The sequence below is a fragment of the Glycine max genome, chromosome 7 (assembly GCF_000004515.6).
Source record: "Glycine max cultivar Williams 82 chromosome 7, Glycine_max_v4.0, whole genome shotgun sequence".
Lineage (NCBI taxonomy): Eukaryota > Viridiplantae > Streptophyta > Magnoliopsida > Fabales > Fabaceae > Glycine > Glycine max.
This window is the reverse complement of record NC_038243.2, coordinates 9,315,460-9,338,686: the sequence shown is the minus strand read 5'-3', so window position 1 is coordinate 9,338,686 and position 23,227 is coordinate 9,315,460. Positions and strand designations below refer to the sequence as shown.

At 29.6% G+C, this 23,227-nt stretch overlaps 1 protein-coding gene across 6 annotated transcripts; it reads right to left on the bottom strand.

Moving 5' to 3' along the window:
- Positions 1-2,288: 2,288 nt before the first annotated feature.
- LOC100813142 (protein DETOXIFICATION 16) lies at positions 2,289-6,676 on the bottom strand. Of its 6 annotated transcripts, none has more exons than XR_001389152.3 (8): positions 6,279-6,675; positions 5,289-5,833; positions 4,555-4,641; positions 4,345-4,401; positions 3,850-4,088; positions 3,008-3,126; positions 2,738-2,874; positions 2,289-2,607 (listed from the first exon to the last, which is right to left on the bottom strand). XR_001389152.3 is itself a non-coding variant. In XM_006583385.4 (8 exons), the coding sequence occupies exons 1-8, from the start codon at positions 6,474-6,476 to the stop codon at positions 2,583-2,585; spliced, it is 1,311 nt and encodes a 436-aa protein (XP_006583448.1). In that variant the 5' UTR covers positions 6,477-6,676; the 3' UTR covers positions 2,289-2,582. The 6 variants fall into 6 exon arrangements, 4 of the variants coding, with proteins under 4 accessions (XP_006583448.1, XP_014633382.1, XP_006583447.1 ...); XM_006583385.4 differs by having other exon boundaries at positions 2,834-2,874; positions 6,279-6,676; XM_014777896.3 differs by having other exon boundaries at positions 2,738-2,920.
- Between the last annotated feature and the right edge of the window lie 16,551 nt (positions 6,677-23,227).

The window sequence follows — 23,227 nt, the reverse complement described above, 5'->3', positions numbered from 1 at the left end:
TTGCACAAATTATCCCTATATATATAGGGATAGAAAAGGATATTCCACGGGAGAAAAAATATAAATAAATTTGTTATATATTATTTACAATATGTTTTTTATAAAATACAAAATAAATAATCTTACATTAAATTATGTTAATTCAATATAATATTGAATTATATGATACTATGTTAATTTTTTTATTGTAGTTTTTAAATTAGAAGGAATATTTGTTACCCATTTGAATATTCACTTAGTTTTCTTGATCTCTTTGATATGTGTAAAATATCTTAATAACTTAGAACAATAATTATAATAGAATAAATAGAATATTATTTTTCAAAAATTAAACTCAAATTTATTGAGAGTCATCATCTCACAATTTTCACTTAATTGCTTTTCAAAAAAAGAAAAATTAATGTGTGTTGGTCATCTTTTTCAATTCTTATAAAAGAGAATAAATTTATTTTATTAATTTATAAAATTTATTGTAAAATTATTAAGATATTTAGATAAAAAATTAATTAATAAAAAAACAATTTAAAATGAGATTTATAAAGAAAAAGACAAGCTCAAAAAGGTGTCTTACACACATTTGATTCATGAAAAAAGACAAAGGTAGTATGATCTTTGAAACTAAATCAAATTAAATAATATTTTTATATTTTTAAATTAATTTGATTCATGAAACAAATATAATAAAATAATTTCATCTTATATAATTAAATGTTTGCATATGAAAATATAGTCATTCTATGTATCTGTAGAGATTAAAATGCAAATTTATTTATAAATTATATAAAACCTTAAGCATAAATTATAGTGTTGACATTTATCTCTTTCATTGATATATTTTTAATCCCGACTAAGTTGAGTAACATTATTATGAGCGACGATCTGCTTGCATTACATGTCATCAACCAACTCTTAATTTCATTGGTATATTTTTAATCCTGTCTAATTAAGTTGAGTAACATTATTATAGGCGATGATTCGCTTTGGTTACATGTCATCAACCAACTCTTAATTTAATTTGGTTATAAAAATATGTATGTAAACATAGAATAAATACACAACATATACCGAAAATCCACCCATTAACAAAACGAATACACAAAAAGGGGAAAAGAATAATACATCACACACATCCAATGTTGATTGTACACCAAAGGCCCACATCCATGGACAATGAGGAGATGATGAAGCAACATTCTCATCTAGCTTTCTAGCCTTGCCAGAAACATGATGGGGACAATGTCCTACCCGAGACAGATGAAGATAATCAAGAAGAATCATGCCTATAGTCTCCCAAAGGACAAAGAGGTACATGGAATAAAAGGGATTATCACACCAATAGGGATGATACATATGTCTCTTGTGTCTCCTAGATGATCTTCCATACACCATCCCAACCCTTAATGGAGTGGCAGATTTAAAAGATCTTAAATTTCATTTTTTTAATAATTAATAAAATAATAATAATAATGAATAAAAAAATCAAATAATAATTAATAAAAAGAAAAAAGTGTAAATCAAATAGAAATTTATAAAATCTATGATCCTAGAGTAGTTTCCTAGACAAAATAGAAGTAAGTTTACAAATTATAAAAAATAAAATTAGTAGATTCAATTATATAAATATAAATAAAATAAAATATAAAAATATAAAATTTTATTTATAAATTTAATGAATTGTAAAAAAGAGGGGTACAAATATATCCCTGAAGACAACCTAGGTCCGCGACTGCCTTAATGGCTGGTACTAGCGCAAAATGTTGAAGGGCATAACACTTTTTTTTTAGACCTAACAACGCTAATGAATACTCTAAAAACGATAATGTTAACAGTATTGCTTTCTCTCGTTCACTTTTCATTTAAAAGTTTTGTACATATTTATTTCTTTATCTTTCTTCCATCAATTAATTTTGAATGGCACCAATTGCGCGCGATGACACATCTCATTGGATGAGGTCATTTTTTTAATTCGTGATTGAGATCTAGGTTTGAAAAAACACCGTAGAAAATCATGATCTATGATTCAACCGCACACTAGCTAGATATTATGAGCAAACTCCCTAGGATCGGACTAGCAGACAAGGGGTTAGGATAAATCATAGGTTTAATATTCCCATTGTAATTATTGTACACTAAAAAAAATTACTTTCTGAGTTAAAATCTAATGCCACACTTAGCCTTTACTAAATATGCATATTTTAAATATATATTATTTTAATTGAATACAGCAGAAATGAAAGATTGTATTAATAATAGAAACATTTAATATTAGAGAAAATAGCAAAAATGTATTTAGATTAACATAATATTTTTTTTTATTAATATCATACGAAATTCTATTAAATTGTGAATCATTCATTCTCCCACTGCTAATTTAGTCTTTGGTTTGATTTTAACAGCCCAATTATGAATCTACGAGGGCACTTTCCTTTTATATACAAAATAGTTGTACCAAAAAAAATGTTCACTAAAAACTGCTTTTCTAAATAATCAGAATCACTAAGCATAATTACTGTTCAACTGTCGAAGATTTTAATTTTGGTCACTTGGCAGTGCATTTGCATCAGTTGGCACTCCGTTGCTTCTTATTCTTTTTGCTGCCTTATTTGCCTGAACAGTATATACAAAGATATTGCGTTATTGATGGTATGATCCAAAGTTAGAATTTTTTTTATAGACAAATATTAATTATTTATTTATTAGTTTTTATAAGCAGACAAATGAAGATCGAATGGGTGACCTTTCCCTCATTCCTTTCTTTCTCAACCACCGACAAATCTTACATTTCCTCCAAAATTGAAAATTGATAACACCAGTGATTTGAACGAAGACTTACTTCTTTCTCCCAATTGGTGCGCAACGTGATGACAAGGAAACCTACCACTTGCATAGTAAGTGCAATCACAATCCCTAAAAGGAGCCCCTAAAAGCACTAACTCCAATTAAACAAATTCATTATACTACTAATTAAGTACATAAAAAAAATGATACAAGATTGACTAAATCTTACCTCTCCTTTGATATGGAGGACAAAAGCCAACACAATTGCAAAGGGAAGCCCCACAAGATAATAAGATCCAAGATTGACAAATGCACCAAGCTTCTGCCAACCACATCCTCTTACAATACCTTTAATTTTCACACCCCAAAGGATTAGCATAGGTTAAGTTCACATATGTATATAGTAAACAAAATGTTATGAGTAGAGGGGATAGTGTGCCTTAGTTCGAGGCAGGCTCCTCCTAAAAGAGAAATGGAATTCTGGAAATAAGCTTTTGCATGGTTTATTCATTATGCATGCAGCCTTTATATACTGCAGCTTTCTTTACACGTATAACCAACCTAACTAACAGGATTAACAAATTCTAACAACCTGAAACTGAATTAACTAACTACACGTAACTAATCTGCACGTGGGTTATTATACTTGGCTATAGCGTTTTCTTCTTCCTAACATTTCTTAGCCCATCAAAAACACGAACAATTTTTTATTTTTTCAGTATGTACTCTGATAGTTAATACTCTCAAATTAACATTCTTTTCTTATTTTAAATTAAAAATTACTTTAAATTGAGAAAAATAATCATACGTGTCAAAGTGTCACAATTTTAATATTAGTACCTTTACTTTTTTTTTGGCTACTGCTGTAGTGCTTGTCATTTATAGGAACTAGATGAAGTGGAATCCATTCATGTTCCTCATATACTTGCTTTTGAAATTTTTTATTAATATTTAATTTGTTTCATTGTACTTAAATATATTTTCTTCATCCTGTTATGATGCATAAGGTTCTTAGAAACTATGAGGAAAAGATAATTTTAGTGCAACTTTTGGTATCACTTTACTCAATACCTGATAATGCTGTTTGAATTGAATCTACAAAGACAGAGCTTGCAAGAATTGGTGTCATGGATGCCACATAACGGATTACTTCAGGTATATTGGTAAAAATATGCCCCCAAATGTTTCTTGTGACCATGAGAAGAATAAATCCTAAAGCCCCAACCACGAAGGACATTAACAAGGTGACTTTAACTGCTAAATATGCAGCTTTTGGACAGCCAGCCCCTAGTTCATTTGATATCCTTGTACTGTTGAGAGTAAACATATAAAATGCAATTAGACTTGGTAAACCAACAATAATATATAAATCATGATATTGCAATATTTATTTTTTGGTGGTAAGAGTTAGTCAGTCATTAAATTTTTTTTTCTTCATGGTTGTAATAGAAAACACATTTTCTGACCATGACTAGCTGACTACTCTTCATGAACTATGAATTACAAACATACTTTTCTTTTTTTAATAATAGACTATAAGTAGAACAGATAGCATCAAAGACTAACCTTGCAGCAACGCTGACCCCAAATGGTATCATCCAAAACAGACCAGTTGTATTAAAGCTGGGGATGAGAAAAGTCCAATTGGTTATTGATAAGAATTCATGAAAATGGTGCATCCAGAAGATAAAAGATCTATGTAGTGACATGCCATATAAAATCCTGATCATAAAATGGAATAGCTCTAAGACCTTAACTAAAAAAAAAGTAACTAACCATATAGAAAGCACTGATGTTTGCAATTTTGGATTAGGAAGAGCCCCAGATAGGAGTACCATTATCTGAAAAGTCCATTGTTCTAGGCTGTAGAAGAGTAGTAGCAGAGATCAGAAATTAAATCATATTATCACATTGGTTATTCACATTATTAGATTTCATTTTAAAATTATTTGACATTAAGTAAAGTTGTTCAACCCACAGATGCCTACTGACTACTAGAATAGGCTATATATGGAGATGGACTAATTGGCTCTAATGCCATGTTAAAATTCATCTCAACCAATTAGCATTAAGTGAAATTGTCTAACAAGTCTATATGCTGCACCTTGGGAACTATGGCAGACCATATGAGACTTTCCAATGCACATTATGAATCACAAGGAATAGAAATGAGTTTTTCTCAAGGCATATGTATTAGATGTTGGAGAAGAATATTAACTAATTTAGAGAAAAAAAATTCAATACTCAAAAAGTACAAACTCCTTTCATTAAAACCGTGACACCTGACATGTTAGCTATTTTTTTTTCTCTATTTTTTTGGGGATTGAAATGAAATAAAAATGTCAAAATAAGAGTACTAATGGTGTGTTTAGAAGAAGTTTATCCAATCAAGGCCTAACTATCAAATGAGTAGTTACTTTAGGAGTACTAAAATTTGCTCATGAATTGGGTGTGTGCAAGTTGTTATCTTTTTATAGAGGTTAATTTTGGTTCAATAACGAAGATCATACCAGACCATGAGTGCTGAAGGAAAAGCAAGACTGAGAAATTGAGGAATGTTCTGCAAGGATTCCCTTGAGAAACCAGTCCAAGTGCTTTTGCAGGAAGAGGAGAACCTGATGTAAAGTGCTAGTAGCACCGTGTTAAGCCAATTTGAAATGCAAAATGCAATGGCAGCTCCTTTGATGCCAAGCCCAAATTTTAGAACCAAAAGCCAACAGAGAAGGGCATGTGCTAAGGTAGTGAATCCAGAAGCTAGCATCATTGGAAGGACAATGTTCTGGGTTTGTAGGAACTTAGTAATGCACCGAAGAAGAGCGTTGGCTGAAAGGCTTGGGATCAAGTATGTGGCATATAGTTGAGCTTGTGCTGCAATTGTTTTGTCTTGATGCAGAACAACCAGAATAGGCCTCAAGTATGCCCAAATAAAAGACATTGGTATAGTAGCAAGCATGATGATCACTATGGCTCTCTGCATGTGTATGCCAACCATATGATACTGCTGTGCTCCATATGATTGACCACAAAATGTGTCAAGTGCACTTGACATACCTAGCTAAATAACAAATCAACATAAGCAACAAATAGTATTTTTGTATGGAGCAATGATACATATAAATTTGAAATTTGATATTTCATCTGGAGGTTGACCCAAATTGACATTTTTTATTCTGTTTCCACTTTCCAAATTTCGGCAAATTTCCTTAACGTTAATTTTACTAGAGTAATGCTAAATTATGTAGCAGTTGAACATAACACCCCCTTGCAAGTTAGTGTGGCTAAGAAGCTTTTTAGGCTTCATTCCGAGCCACTGAAAATCTCTAAAGAACTTGCATGATGCACTTTTGAGCTTCTTTAATTCAAACACAGCTAGAAGGTTTGTTATATGAATTATTATATTATTATCTTGTGCCTTGGTATATGAAAATGATGGAATACTCGTGAACATCAATTTATAGCTAGGAAATATAACAACAAAGAATATAATCATGTGAACGTACCAGCACACTGAAACCAGTGACATTTACAAATGAAGTAGCCAGAGAAACACCAGCTAGAAGCAACTCGTCCAAATGGCCTACAAACATGAGAGATATCATTTGTAAACTGTATTGAAACACACTCACAAATACCATTGGCCCTGATAGCCATAGCTGCTTCTTTGCTTCTTCTGAAATCTCGTTTCTCCATATGCCCATTTTGGCTACTCTCTATCTCTCATTCTACTTGAAGTTGGTTACTACTTTCATTACCATTGGCGAATTATTTGTTGCAGTTTTTGTTTTATGGGTTCCAATGCCGTCTTTGGAAGTGGCCAATGGTAAACGGCCACGTGTAGTCTTTGTCCATCGGGTCAGCAGTTCCAAATTTACGATTTTGCCACCAGGGATAATTTGGAGTTAGTGTACGCAACTAAAATATTATTGTTAACGAATTAAAAATTTCCCCAGAGCATATTGGCAGCAAAACCAGGTTGTTTTATTTAATGAGAGTTTCTATATCCAAATTCAAAAAGACATCAGCAATTTGTTTGATTCTTGCTTGGTGGTTAATGTGTAGAGTATAATGGCGAGGGCTCTGTTTGATTCTTGCAAATAATGCTTTTGGCCATGTTGGATCCAAATAATTACCTAAGCATGATTTTTCTTCGACTATTTTAGAGTTCCATTTTTTTTTTCTTGGTACCTCATGTTTATCAGCTTGGACACCTTGTCCTTTTGCTCTAATAGCTTCCTTGTTTGATTGAAAAATAAAGATATTGCATTATTGCTATTAAGATCCAAAATTACTAGAATACAGGAGCCCTTTACTTCTTTCTTAATTGGTGCGTAAGATGACCACAAAGAAACACACCACTTGCATAATAAGTGCAAGCACAGTCCCAAAATGGAGGCCCTTTGTTTTTCAAAATATCAATGTCAATTTAAAACCATTAGCTCCAAAGTTTTTTAGAAATCTTGCACAAAAGATAATTTTAATGCAATTTTTGATAGTACGAGTCACTATTTTATCTTTGACACTTTATTCTTAAGATAGCCGCTGAGTAACTAAAAGTAGAATCCGTGTTTAATAATTAAGATTGGAGGGAAGTTCTATTGATCAGAAAGATGTGAAGTATAAAGCTGATTAAAGTAATACCAGAGATGGTACGTACTTTTGTTGCTTTCTCTATTTATGTATGGAGTTAGCTCATTGAGGTAAGGGAAATAAAAGGTTTCTGAAATTCATTGAGTGATTTTATAATTTTTATTGGATACCTGAGAATTGAATGATGTTTTGAATTGAATCTGCAAAGACAGAACTTGCACAAATTGGTGTCATGGATGTATAACTGACTATAGTTCAGGTACATTGGTAAAAATACTGGCCTAAATTTTCCTGTGAGTATAAGGAGAGTAACTAAATTCTAAAGCCCCAACCATGAAGGACATTAATAAGGTGAATTTAGCAACTAATAATTATGCAGCTTTTGGACAGCCAGTTATATATGAACGCTCAAATTTATTCAGCCAAATAAAAGTAAAATATATAGGAAAAAATCGAAAGGAAAAAAAATACATAGAAAATGAAAACAATAATAAAAATCAACAAAAATTTTTTTTTTGCTCTTAATCAATTTAAAATAAATTAAAATATGATTTTGCTTTATTTATTTATGTTTTTGGGTTTGTGACTCATCCAAAATTATTGAACGAAAAATTTAATAAAAGTGTTGGATTAAAAATATTTTTTAAAAAAAAAATAGATTTTAGTGACTCACCAGTTTATGTTTTTATCTAAATTATTTCTTAAGCATTAAAAAACACACAAATCCACCCTATTATATAAATATTGAGAATATTTATATGATCTGTAATTGCTTCACTTTCTATTCTTTCATGTTCATTTTCATTTAAATTCTAATATCTCCTTTCACGATGAACACCTCATGCTTCTCTTGATCCTGGGAAAATCTCTCGCTCACTCTTCAAATAAATTGTGCAACAGTTCCTCTTTAGAACTTCACTCACTTTCGTTCCAATGAGTTCAAAATCCATCTATAATTGATAGATTTTAGTCTACTCATAATTTCAAAAATGTTTGCAGACGCACACATAGGATATTTTAAATAGTATATTTGAAAAAATATTTTTTTAGCTAGGATCATACTGCTGATATTATTAAAAGAAAGAAATAGAATATCTACATAGTGGAAATGATTTGGTCCAATTGACTTGGGATCTAAAAATAAATAAATTAACAAGATATATATTTGTAAAACATCAAAATTTATTTTGGTAATGGAGCCTGCAGAAGAATTGAGAACATATAAATCTTACATATTTGACCAATATAATTACCATGAGTATAGCCTCAGTCATTATTTATTAGTATTGTCAACGTTTGCAACTAATTGATGTCCTCAATAATAGTAATCAATAAAAAATTGCAAGAAAATCACAAAATTAATAAAAAAAATATCTGCATAAAAACCGAACAATAGAATTTCATAGGTTCAAGTTATATTTTACTTTCTTAATCCCATAATAAAATCTTGTAAAAAAATAAGTCTTAAAATAATTATCAATTTATCTTTTCAATATAACATTAATGATTTTTTTACTTATATTTCAAATAATATTAACGATAAGAAATAAATTTATAAATGAATTAATGGTAGTAAAATTAATTTTGTAAATTTATTATTTCTTTCGGTTTTGATTATAAGCAAAACAAAACTGGTTTCAAACTTATTAAAAATAAGTTTTTTTCTTTCTAAACTATAATTTATTAAAACTTGAACATAAAAATGTATTAAACTTTATTAAATGAAGAATATTTTAAAAATAATCTCATTAAATAAAAGAAATTTAATTAATTTTTTTATTGTTTATATTCAAGACTTAAGGAATACTTTTTTTCATCTATTTATCAATTTTTTTTTGTGTATAAATGTTAACAAAGTATTCTCTATTCACAAAGTTAAAAACTAAATTAAATGGATATTTTTAAGTATAAAATAACGTAATATTTCCTCCGTCCCATAACAATTATCATTATCATATATAATAAATATAAGAAAAAATAATATATATATATATATATATATATATATATATATATATAGAGAGAGAGAGAGAGAGAGAGAGAGAATATCATATATATCAACAGAAATTAAATCTTTAAAATATTTAATTTTTTTATAAATCTTATAGAAATTTTATAATTAAATAAAATTTAAAATATTTTAATCTTTAACTTTTATTTTAATCTAATAATTAAGATTAATCGTTTGTAGCTTTTAGCATTTTCCTAGATAATACTCTGTAGTGCAATTAATTGTATAGAAATCCATTTTCCCAACAAAAAAAAAAGAGAATTGAAGTAGTAAAACACTAAAAATAAGAAATAAAATTAGTAAAAGAAAACAAAATCGGGACATCAGACAAGAAAGCAACGTATTTTCTACTCTAGAAACTAGAAAGATGCTAGAAACGTATTTGCTCTATTTTAAATTATGTATATTATAAACTAATTTTGTAAAGAATTAATATATATTTAATAAAAGTATATAAATATGACTACTTTAATTAATAGCATGAGATATTACACCAATGTAAAAATCTGAATTACTTTCTGAATTCTGTCCAGCAAGAGGCTAGGGTGTGGGGATGTTATATTGGGAGCTGCTGGGGATACCTATGGGAATGGGAGGTAATATAATTTACATACAGTGAAGTCTATACACACACACATTGAGTACAATATATATATATATATATATCATATCATGTGGTGTTGGACATTGAGTACAAGGAGGAGAGGTGGGTGTCAACTCAAATGGAGGTAGTAGAAGAGTTGAGAACATAAATTTTACACGACAAATTACTTAATTTGGCCTCAGTCATTTTGTCATCGTTTGCAACTAATTAATACCCTTAATAAAGACAATTACTACAGCAAACACTCATTGCTTCTTTTTTTTTTTTAAGGCAAGCAACACAAATAGCTAAATACTACAATATGTAGTCATCTCTTTGTATCCTTCTTGCTTTTTCTTCTTCTAAATTGTATATCTCGTTTTACTAGATAGTCTCATTAAGAGAAAGTGAATTAAATGAGACTAAAAAATAAAAAGGTTTTATTTTTTATATTCAAAACTGAAGGAATATTTTCTATCATCTATATACCAGTTTTTGTGTGTATAAAAAATCTACAACGATAAAATATTATGAGATAAAGGAAGTATATATTAATGAAAAAAAATAATATATAAAAAATGTTATTTAATTATATGAGGATTGATGTTATATTTTTTTTTTTTATAAATAGTATCTAAAGGGAAATATTAACATAAAATTATCTATAATAAAAATAATAAAAAATAACTGAATGTGGGTAACATTCTCTTTACTTTAACACAATCTTACTAATTGGAATTTATTTTAATTCATAAGAAATTTTAGGACTCAGATTTTACTTTACTAAATAAACATCTTTAACGAATTTATAATCTATATAAAGTCTTATAAATGGGAATGCCTTTGAAATTTCTATTGTGCCTATGCTTTACGTGCTGACACGTGTCTCATTTGTTGGTCTTTTGGGCATTTTCACTTTACTCCAAGTGTCACCTTCTGCATGCATTTTCAGTCATTTCCTCAACAACTTCAAACCTGCTTCCTATGTTTTTGCGTTATTTCCGTTTGCTTCCTTTCTTCTTCATTTTTGTTTCTTCACTTCCAGTTTAGTTTCCTAGCTGCTGAGGTCTTCCATTTTGTGTTTGTCATATGAGGTTTTGCTTTTGTTTCCTTCATGCTTAAATACTTCAACTTTCGTTGCTTCTTATGTTTCCCTTCCGTGTTTCGTTACTGTTGTTGTGCATTTTACTTAGAATTTTCTTGTTTTTGTTTTTTCCTGTCCATTTCTTTACGGGCACACGAGTTTTTGTTTCATGCATGCATGTTTTTTGGTGGTGTTGTTGTTGATTTGTTGCTCACAGAGGTCAATGTTTTTTGCTTTGTTTGTGGTTTTCCCTTTTATGAGCTGATCCACAAAGGAGCATCCACAAGGCAAGTTTGTTAGTTTTTGATCTGTTTTTTGCATGCTTTTTTTCGTGACTCTTTTTTAAAAAAAAATTGATATGTCTGATGTTGTTTGGTGTTTGACAAACGAATGTTTGAGGTAAGCTATAATGACCATGCCTGAAATGTTTTATAATATCTATGCATGTTTGGTCATTACCTTTTTTTTCATCCCTGTTTGCCTAATGTTATTTGGTGTATGTTTTGGTTGTCATTTAGGCCGGGTCAAGAAAATCGCAAAATAGGTAAGGTGTTATTCCCACGCTTAAATTTTAGGCAAGTTTTTTTCTCCCTTTTGTTGTTGTGCATGTTTGTTTCGGTACTATTTGTCTCTATTTGTAAGGTTTTAGTTTTGTTTGTTGTTATGCATGTTTTCTTCTAAACTAATAGTTATTTTTTCTTACTGATTTTTTCACTTTGTTTTTGGTTCCTTTTTTATTTTCCCGTTTACTAAGCTATCGACGAAGAAGCATCCAGCAGGCAAGTTTTTTTCCCTTTTGTTGTTATGCATGTTTGTTTCATTACTATTTGTATCTATTTGCAAGGTTTTAATTTTGTTTGTTGTTATGCATCTTTTCTTCTTAACTAATAATTATTTTTTTCGATTGTGACATTGATCTTGGCTGCCTGATATGGTATTTAAGAATGGAACTATGCATGCTTTACTTTTTCAATAATATATCGCTCTTTTCTTTTTCTTGGTTGATATATTGTTTGTCTCGGATTTATTATTTTTGAACAGTAATGATTTTTAGACACTCCATTCTCCTTAATTTTATTTTGTTTTTTACAATCATTCTCCTTAAAATGTTAGTCAATATCTTTCATTTTTCATTATTGTTGTATCACACAATATCATCTTTCATAGTTATGTTTTTGTCTCTGTCAATAACATGATCATTAATATTGTTATAGATCTCTATTTAAAAAATAATTTTCTCCTGAAGTGGATTGATTTTCCATTTAGTTTGTTGTTGTGCTCTGTTCTAGATTGACCCCTAAAGTAATTTTTAGATTTTAGAGTACTGATTATTTTAAGTAATATTTGTTTGACTTTGGCATCTTAAGATTATTAGTGATATTGTTCATGTTGGTCTATTTTGTAGTCCCCCAAAGATGTTCTACTGGAGGAAAAAGCTCTCATATACTTGTCTTCAGTGAAGATCTTTTCTTCATTTACCTTCTTCCACCCATCATCTTCAATGTCGGGTTAGTTCACTACTCTTGCTTCTTTTTTATTATTTTCCTTATTCAACTTTCATTTGCATGTTGAACTGCATAATTTAAGTTGCATTATGATTTGTTGGAAACAATGATTCCAACAGTTTAGGAAAATTAGTAGTTGTATTTGCTGAACTAATACTTCAATCAGAATGGATTTTATTGAATGACTATGGTTTCTTCAAGGTTGTCCTAAGTATTGCTTTAGAATTCTATTATTATTATTATTATTATTATTATTATTATTATTATTATTATTATTATTATTATTATTATTATTATTATGTAAGCTCTAGTTGAAGGCCATTTTTTATGTTGTGACGACAGGAGTTAACACTGATATTTTCTATCTCTTAATGTTTTTTTGTTGGCCCTTGCAGGATCCCAATCCTTTGTCACGTCCATTGTAGCACGTGTGTCGCCCAAGCCATTTCATTTTTTGTTTTCTTTAGCATTCTTTCTTCAAGATTATCATAAGTATTGCTTTAGAATTCTATTTAATTTTATTGTTGTTATTGTTGTTATTATTATCATCATTATTATTATTCTTATTATATCGACTCTAACTAAAGGCTTTTTTTTTATGTTGTGATGACAGTAGTTTACTTTGATATTTACTATCTCTTTATTTTTTTTGTTGTCATGCATGTTTGTTTTGTTACTAATTGTTTCCATTTGTAAGACATGTATATTTTTTTCTCAGGCTGATGTTGACGGAAATGAGTCAATTGACTATCTTGAATTCATTTCGACTATAATGCATAGGCACAGACTTGAACGTGATGAACATCTTTACAAACCATTCCAGTATTTTGATAAGGATAACCGCCTAAACGATAACTATGATTTTCGTTAAACCATGAAGACCTGAATTTACATCGGTATCATAAATGTTGCATGAAGCTTTCAACCTCAAAAATCAAACACATAGATCAAAATAAAATTTTAAAAGATGACTAAATCACATACCTCTTGGCAAAACCATTGACAACCACTTCATTCACTATGAAGGACAGAACCCAAACGATATTTTCTATTCGAAACACAACTCATCATTATGATTAATTCACAATGTCAAACACTTAATTTGGGATAATATTGTAAAAAAAATTATAATTTTAAATTAGTCTGCTTTCTTCTTTTTGTAGATATATTTTGTGCTTATGTAATTTTGTCTCTTTCTGTAATGATAAAGTTCTTTTATACCCATTTTTTAAGTTGCTAATTTTTATTCATTTAATACACGCTTTCTTCATATACTATCAAACATATTGATTAAGTTGGATAAAGTAATTTTAATTTAACTATATGTCTTTAAATTTAAATCTTAAATATATAATCATATTAAATATTAAGAGAAACAATTTTATCGTATATAATAATTTTATGAATCTTACATTATTCTTGATGAAGGGAAATGTTTTTCTCTTCACGAGATGTTTTTAAACGAACTCGTAGATGACACTCTTATGCAAATTCAAAAACCTTAGAATTTTAAAAAATTTGAAACAACTTTTTTAGATTGACACTTGTTTTGCTTTTTGTTCCCATCGTTTTATCTTTTCATTTCTCTCTCTACTTCTCCCGTAGAGTCTGGAAAATTCCCAAGCCTTCTCGCTCTCTTAGACCGCAAACATGCCCAACTGAATGAGAAATTAGAGTTGGTGGTTACGGAGGAGTAGCGATTTGACGGTTGAAGATGCGAAGGAAGGCACCGCACTAAGTAAGGTTGCGAGAATGGAAATCATTTTACCTCAAATGACTAGAGAGGTTCGCTGGAAACGACAACTTTGCATAGCTCCGTGTTCTCGATACATTTAGAGGCTGTTTCCTTTTAGCCCCATTTTGGTGTTTTTTGTGTCTCTTTAAAACACAGCCACAATTTCTCGCAAACAAACCCCTAGCAGAAAAGAAACTGACTCAAAGACAAAAATACAAAAAATCCAACCATGCATTCACAAAAACAAAAAAATCTTAGGAAATTGTCATCCAGCCCAAGAAAGATTAGGATGAGAGCGATACTGATTAAATTCAGTTTACGTAGGTTGATTTAATTGTCTTTCTTACTTTGTTGAACAATATTTTGTATCAATGTTAACTCTATTTTAATTTACATACTCTCTTTCATTTTATTCCTACTTTGTAAAACAAATAAACATACATACTAAATTTTTAATAAATTGTAATAGTAGTGTGGAATGTGTTATTAATTATACTCAATAACTACTGGTATATATGAATATATCCTCAGTTATTGTGTATTAGTATTGCCGACGTTTCTAAGGTGCCCTCAATAATGACAATTACTAGCTACAACACATGACTAAATATGCAGTCATCTCTTGTTCTCCTTTTTTTTTTCCTTCTTTCCTCTACTAAATTTTATTTTGAAATTGAAATAGATACATAATTATTCAATTTAATAGCAATAACACTCATTTATTAGATAATTATGTATAGTTAAGAAGTAATATAAGAGTGAGAATAATTGAAGGTAAAGAAATATATGGATTGGTTGAAATGGTTGATGTGTAAATTATGGATTATTTGATGAAAAGTTTATAAATGAGAGAGAAAATCATATAAAAGAAGAATTTTTCAAGTTTATTCAGAAAAATTATAATGAAATTATAGACGCAAGAATGAATATCGAATATCGAACCAGGTTAAATACATTTATGTTGTGGAGGTACATATGAGAAGTTAAATTAAGTTAAATAAATTTGTATTATAAAAAAAAGGTCTACTAAAAAAATTATTGAAGTTTGTAGGTCTACATACTAGTTAACTAAATAAATTATTAAAAAAAATATATTTCACACGAAACAGTTTTCTTAAAAATATTCCTGGATTATTTTGAAATGTATATTTATATATTGCTCTATGCTATCTTTTAGTATATTGGAAGTTATTTTTCAACTTTACCATATCTTAGATCATATACGAATTGAAGACTATTAATTACATGATAAAACTGGAAATTTTAAAAGGCGGGTATAGTTACCGTGTTTGTCAGGTTTCTTTTTACTCGAGTAGATTTGAGTAATGTTTAACCGAGTCAAAGAAAATAAATAAAGGATGAAAAGTTTGAAATTTTTATTTTCATATTATTAAATGACTTGGACATTATTTTGAGTTGTCGATAAATGTTAACAAAGTATTCTCTATTCACAAAACTAAAAATTGAACCTTTACAAACATATTTAAAACTAAATTAAAGGAATATTTTTAAGTATAAAATAAAAGAATATTTCCTCGGTCCTGTAATAATTATCATATATAATAGAACTAAGAAAAAATAATATATATATATATATATATATATATATATATATATATTATCATACATATTAACCTAAATTAAATCTTTAAAATATTTAATTTTCTATTTTGATAAATTTTATAATTAAATAAAATTTTAATTGAAATTTAAAATATTTTAATCTTAAACAATTGAGATTAATCGTTTGTACGTTTTAGCATTTTCCTAGATGATGCTATGGTGCAATTAATGGTGCAGTGGATCTCATATATATATATATATATATATATATGAAAACCTTTTATTCTTTTTTCTTCTCTTACTTCTTTCCAACTGCTGCACATTTGGCTTAGAACAAATGTAATATCTGTTCTTATCAGTTTAATATCATATATATGATACGTGTATTTGCACTGTTGCTACCACCAATTACAGTTTAAGACTTTTTGTTTAATAATTTTAAATATTTTGTGTTCAAAATATGGCAGTACAGTTTACTTTTTTATTATATTTTTTATATAAAAATAGCAGTGCAATGACTTAAAATCACTGTACAACCTCCATGAATATATAAACTATGGTGACGTTGTTAAATTGAATACGAAACCAATGATAAAAGCATTTGTTTTCAACTTTGAAATTGAAGAAGACTATAGCTAGATTGGAGAACTATATTTCTATTGGCCAAATTTCTGAGTGGTTCAGCTTAATGGGAATAAAATTGGAAAGAATATACTAAGATTTAGGATCTGAAACATCATAAAGAAGTTGCAATGCTGAGAGAAAACTATTGTCTTTCGATTCACAGCAATGCTATATGTGCTGGCTGTTTACTGTATCCATTTATCCCTTGTACAGAGAGATCGATGAGTAGAGAAGTGTTGTAATAACGGTTAAAATAAATTGATTATTCCTGTCAGAAACACTTAATTAGGACAGATTAAAATATCAACAACTACAATTTGCCTGAATTTGAATTTTGAAGTTCTTTAGAGTTCATCGATAGATCCAAAACCCAAAATATACAATGAGCAAATGAGCATTGTTTGCATAGATTAAAAAAATGAGGCTAGAATGATATTCACTTAAAAAAACACATGTTGAGAAAAAAAAAAACGTAAACACAAATACCTTGCAACATCTGGTAATCACAATCACAAGGGTATTCATTAAAAAATAATACTATATGAATGTCCTTGACCATTTTAATGTGAAATTTGAATTGTTGGAAAAGGAAAATAAAAAAATGCATAAAACCAAAGCAGGAAATAAAATTAACAGGAAAGGTATAAAACAAAAAAGATATAAAAAAGTAAACTATTTTCTCAACTTTATATATAGTTAGAATATAAAAACAAGTAAAGAAAATATTATCAAGTTAAATGTCTCCCCAACGCATTGCACGGGTTCAATCTAGTGACGAATAAGTCTCACTTTATCATTTTACTTATCTCTTCATTTTTATATAAATATTTAAAATTTATTGATGTATTTATTTACTATTATCTTAAAAAATAATAGTCAAAGGATAGAAATGAGTCTTTTTTTCATTAAAAATATTGTATCTAATATTTTACCAATACATCATTATCATCAATTTCAATATATGCTTCTAAATTTAAAAATGATCAAATACAATAATCTATTAATTATATTCTTGAAATGAAATAGAAGGAAAAGGAAAATGCATTAAAGTAGCGTCCTCAATTAATACACAAGATTTTAAATTCCACTTTTGGTGTCATACATTTGATCTGATTTATGTTTAAAATTGTGCATCAAATATCTTTAATTATTAAAAGATGAAATATATTTAATAAATTAAAAGCAATAAATAATTTGCTAATAAATTGATTGAGTAAAAAGCAAAAAATTCAATGGAAAATTATGAAAATTGTTAACTAATTTATGTCTTTGAAATAAAATATTTTAAATTAAATCTTTACTTAGTTTTCATAGACTCAAGTAAAATATTATATGGTTCCTACAAGTATTATATAAATTATTTATTTTAATTATATAAAAAATTGCATATTAATTTTTTTTATAAATTATAAATTGTAAATTTTCACTATAAAAATGTTTATTTGTTATAAATTTTAATTTTATAAAATATATATTTATTTTATGCAATTACAAGCCAAAATAATAGTTTTGTTGGTTTTATGAAAACTATTTGTACTTATGAGTTATATGGTGTGAATGCATATGAAGATTTTGATGATGCCAAAAGATTGAAGCCATTCAAAGATTAATTCAAGTCAAGATCAAGAGATCAAGAGAAACAATTCACAATAGCCCTTTATGTGTTAAAAGAATCTCTTAAAAATGTTGCAAAGGTTTGGCCTTAAAAGACTTAAGTTTTTAAATCTCTTATAAAGTTTTAAAGAAGTTTTACATCTTTGAAAAATATGTATTTTTCTCTGGCAATCGATTACTAGAGATTATAATCAATTACCAGAAGCAAAAATGTTTTTGAAAAACTTTCAGAAAGTTTGAATTTGAATTTTTAAAAGTCGTGTGTAATCAATTACCAGTAATAGAATGTTTTGAAATTCAAACTGAAAATACACGACTCCTCAAAATTAACTGTGTAATCAATTATCACAGATTTGTAATCGATTATCAGTAAGAAAATTTCAAAAATAACTCTGATAAGTCGCATCTCTTCATAAGTTTTTGAAAGGTCACCAAAGGCCTATAAATATGTGACTTGTGTTTGAAATTCTCCAGAGTTTTTCAGAACTTCATTATCCTATTCTCTCACAAGAAAACCTTTGGTCAAACACTTGCAAAAATATTAAGAATTCTTATAAGTTCTTCAAGTTGTATCATTCTTCTCTTAAAGAGAGAAAAACATCTTCTGTACTTCAAAAGCAAATTGTTGTTAATCAAGAGGCAGTGGGTCTCTTGATTTGTAAGTTTTTTTGAACACGAGGGAAAGGTATCCCTAGGTGATTCAGAAGTTGTAAAAAAATTTATAAAGATAGTGAAAATCTCAAGTGAATTGCTTGAGGACTGAAGCAGGCACATGGAGTGGCCGAATCAGTATAAAACTGAGTTTGCAATTTTCTCTTCCCTAAACTCTTTTACTTTATTGCAGTTTAATTTTATTTTCCACATTTAAAGAAACATCAAATAAATTGTTCATTACTTCTTTTTTCTACATATTAAGTATGCATATTTCTTTTAAGGAGAGAATTAAAATTTGTTAGGGGAAATTTTTTAAACTTAATTCACCCTCCCCCTTCTTAAGTTATTGAGGTCACTTGTTCAATATATATATATATATATATATATATATATATATGATGAATTATGCTAATAAAGTGAGAAAAAATCACAGTCAAAATTATTTTTCCTTTTCCTTCTTTTTTCAAGTGTTGAATCACATCTATGAACATTCATCCTTCATATCTATTTAATCACATTTTCCAAGGTTAAATGCACAGACTCACACACATTGCCTCTGATTTCCTTAGTACTATCTTTCTTTCACTTTGTCTTTCTCTTTGTTTCACATTCCAATGTTTTTTCATAGAGTTCAAATATGATGAGGGTCAAAACCAAAGAACAACATCACAACCTCTTTGAGTGTTGCCTATGTTTTGAAATTCCCATTACAAGGTAACACTTCCTTTTCTTCACCTTCCTTTCAAGACATCCATTTGATTAGTTTTTTTGTTTATAAAACAAAGTTTTTCTAACATTGATTAATTTCTAAGGGGTTGAGATTGTGCTAGGTGAGATTCCTAACAATGTTTTTGCAATGTTTTTCTCTTTTGATTCCTAACAATGTTCTGAAGCGTTCTGGCGAGAGTTGGTAAGACAAAAAATACGAGAGATGGAAAAAAATAAAATCAGTAGGGAAATATTTGCTGATGAGATGACATTAGCACAACGACGAGAGTTGGAGGAGGAAGTTCTAAAGGAAATGGCATCAGAGAGAGCATTGGGTATGCCGATGCAAAAACAAGTTGGGAACTCAATTCTAGAATGAGTTTCCATGTCTTTTAACCCAAGAACGAGTTGGGACTGCCAAAGTAGTAATTTTAACAAATTTGGTGGGCCACGATCCCAATCATTATCCTATACTAATGTGTAGACAGATGATACAGATCAAGTGATCATGTTGGTTAGTGTTAGTGTCATGTTTAATATATGTTTTTTTCTTGCTTATTTTCTAATGAATTTTTTTTTTTATCTTTTTTTTTTATCTCATTGCAAGCTAAGCCAATCATTGATTATTATGATGCCAAGCACAAAACAATCACACCTCCTACAATTGATAACAATAATGAGCATTGTCCATTTAGTTTGCCAAAGAAACCCATGCAAGGGTGGATTTTGATAATTGCTATTCAAGAGCACAAAATGCATCAAAAAGTAGCAATGTGCCTCCAATTTTATGGTTTCTTGTGTGAGATTTGTTAAATAACTGATTTCTTGTGAGTTTTACACAGTGGAGGCTTCATCTTGATGACTGATAGTGTTTTCATTTGAATTTTTCAGGTTTTAAGCAAGGAAGATTTGGAAGTGCATGCTGAAGAGCTCGCTCAGTGCGCAAGATTCACTAAGCGAGGCGACCCGCTCAGCGCGAAAGAGAACTCACCCAGCGTGAAGAAGAACCCTAGACAATACACACTGTCATTGCTTTGAGCAGTCAAACACTTCTGCTCAATGGTGCTCACTCCCACCTTGAATGTTCTATTCTTAGACACAGGAGCTTTCAAGACACATTTCCCGTTAGAATCAGATACTTCCATGTGTTCACCTTCCATATGCATTGAGAATCCTTTCTCTAGCAATTGTCCCAAACTTAGCAGATTGCTTTCCATGTTAGGAACATATAAGACATCACTGATAGTCACCTTGCTTCCATCTACTCTTCTTATGGCCACCTTGCCAATTCCTTTAGCCATCACTGACCTGCCATCACTAAATCTAATGCTTCTTCTCACTGTTTCATCAATTTCACAGAACCAATCTTTGTGTCCTGTCATGTGATTTGAACAACCAGTGTCCAAATACCACCATTCCTCAATGCCTGTTTCACTGTTAACAATAGCCATTAACAGCACTGCTTCTTCATCATCAGAGTCACGCGCAAATTGTGCTTCTTCACTTCTCTTCCTAAGCACTTTAGGATTACTACACTCATATGCATAATGGCCATACTTTTGATAGTTATAGCATTGAATGTACTCCTTTGATTTCTTCTTTCCCTTTCCATTGTTTTCTCCTTCTTTCTTTTGATTCTCACTTTTAGAACCACTGCTTTCTTGTTTGTTATACTTCCAGTTGCCTTTCCCTTTCTTATTCTTCCAAGAATCACCACCATCTTTCTTTTGATTTTGAGCAAATAGAGCTTTCTTGGAATCCTTCTCCTCTTTCTTGATACCTTCTCTATTCTTCATCTTTAACTCGTGTGCTTCCAAAGAACCTAGTAATTGCTCCAATTTCAACGTTTCTAGGTCCTTTGATTGTTCAATAGCAAAAACAACATGATCATAGTTTGGTGTTAAATCGGTGAGTACCTTTTCCACCTTCATCGAATCGGTCACCACCTCACCATAACTCTTCATTTGGTTTGTAAGAATCACCAACCTATTTACAAATTGCACCACCATCTCGTTTGATTTCATCTGAAGCAAACCCAGTTGATGTTGGAGTGTCATCAATCTCACTTTCTTGGTTTACTTGTTACCGGTGTAAGTTGTAGCCAACACATCCCATGCTTCTTTGGCCGTCTCATAGTCAATGATTTTCTCCAAGACATTTGAATCCACACATTGATGAATTAGGAAGATCGCTTTATCATCTTTCTTCGGTGTTCACAGTGAGTTGCCCTATGTGCCTTTGTGGGATTCGTCTCTAATGGTGTGACGTTGGTGCTTATGGTATCAAGCACGCCTTGATATCTGAATACCACCTTCATTTGCGCCATCCACCTCTCATAGTTGGTTCCATCAAAGATTGGTAGTTTCGCTAGAATTTGGTCATTGTTCTTTAACGTCACCATTATTCACCGTCGTACACCGTCGTGGATCGTATAACTCTGATACCAATTGTTGGAATTGATCAACGTTTCGTGGTGGTATTTTGCAAAGGATTGAACAAGAGAGAGAGAAAAAAAACGTGAATAAAAAAAAATAATGACTTCTTGAAAATAGGAATTAAGTGCCTGAAAAACAATCACAATTTTATGACAAGGGTTTACATACTATTTATACACTGAGTAAGGTTTAATCATAGTTAGTTAACAACCCAACTATTATGGCTAACCTCTAATACATTTCACAAACTAACAAAATTGGACAATTACATTTGAATTATACTATTTTTAACATTTACTCCCAAATGACATGATCGTGAGAGGGCATTAGTTAAGTGTCAAATAGAAAGCCCAATTGTATTTGGTTATATATAAAAAAAAATCTTGTATCATGATGATAACATTATGTGATATCATTGAATAAGATATAATGATCTCTTATTACTCTGCGTTCTGGTTACCTTTTGTATCTTCTCTAACTTGGTGAACTGAGGATCCATTGTTAAAGAAGCAAATTGAGTTGTATGTACAACATTCTTACAATATTGCTTCTTTTTGCAGTGAATAGAAACACAACCTGTGGAAATCTGTTTTTCCCATTGTGCAATATTTTATGGACTGTTCCAGCATATTATTTTCAAAATTACTACAAAAAAATGAAAGCTCTCCCTTTAAAAATATTTCAGTTTCTAACTAATTGCTTATTTGAATGAATAAAATGGACAAAATAAGATTGTCAACCAGCAGGCACCGTTTATATTTTGTTAGCAAGAACTACAACTATTTCAATTGCACCAAGTGAATCAAATTCTAGGATATCAACTTTTAAAAATAGTTATTTTTAATTATAATAAAAATATTGAAGGAATACATATGGTTTTATGAGTGTCAACCATTAGTAACTGCATCATCATCAATTCTTTCTTGAACCGCAAAGGATCCTGGTTCGTACCAATTATCCAATCTTCAGCAGTATATTGTGGCATTACCGGCAAGTTGAAGAATCTCTTTGTGGGATATAGATGTTCTGTTAGTAAGCAAAAACTACGCTACTTTACTCCTAACATTCTACCATTAAAAGAACTACAAAGACAAACATAAACTGAGATATTTCATTCATTAATGATTATAGATGTAGATGAATACACTTATATAACCTAAGGGATGTTAATCAATGGATAATAATTATTCAAGTGTCAACATCATGTTATTTTAACATAAATAAAATAAAAACTATAATTTATAAATATCTAACTCCATCCTGTATAATCTTTGAGTCACTTAATCATTCTTCTTTTGGGCCTCTTTCGGCCCATCCTATCATGTTCATTAAACCTTTAAGGAAAA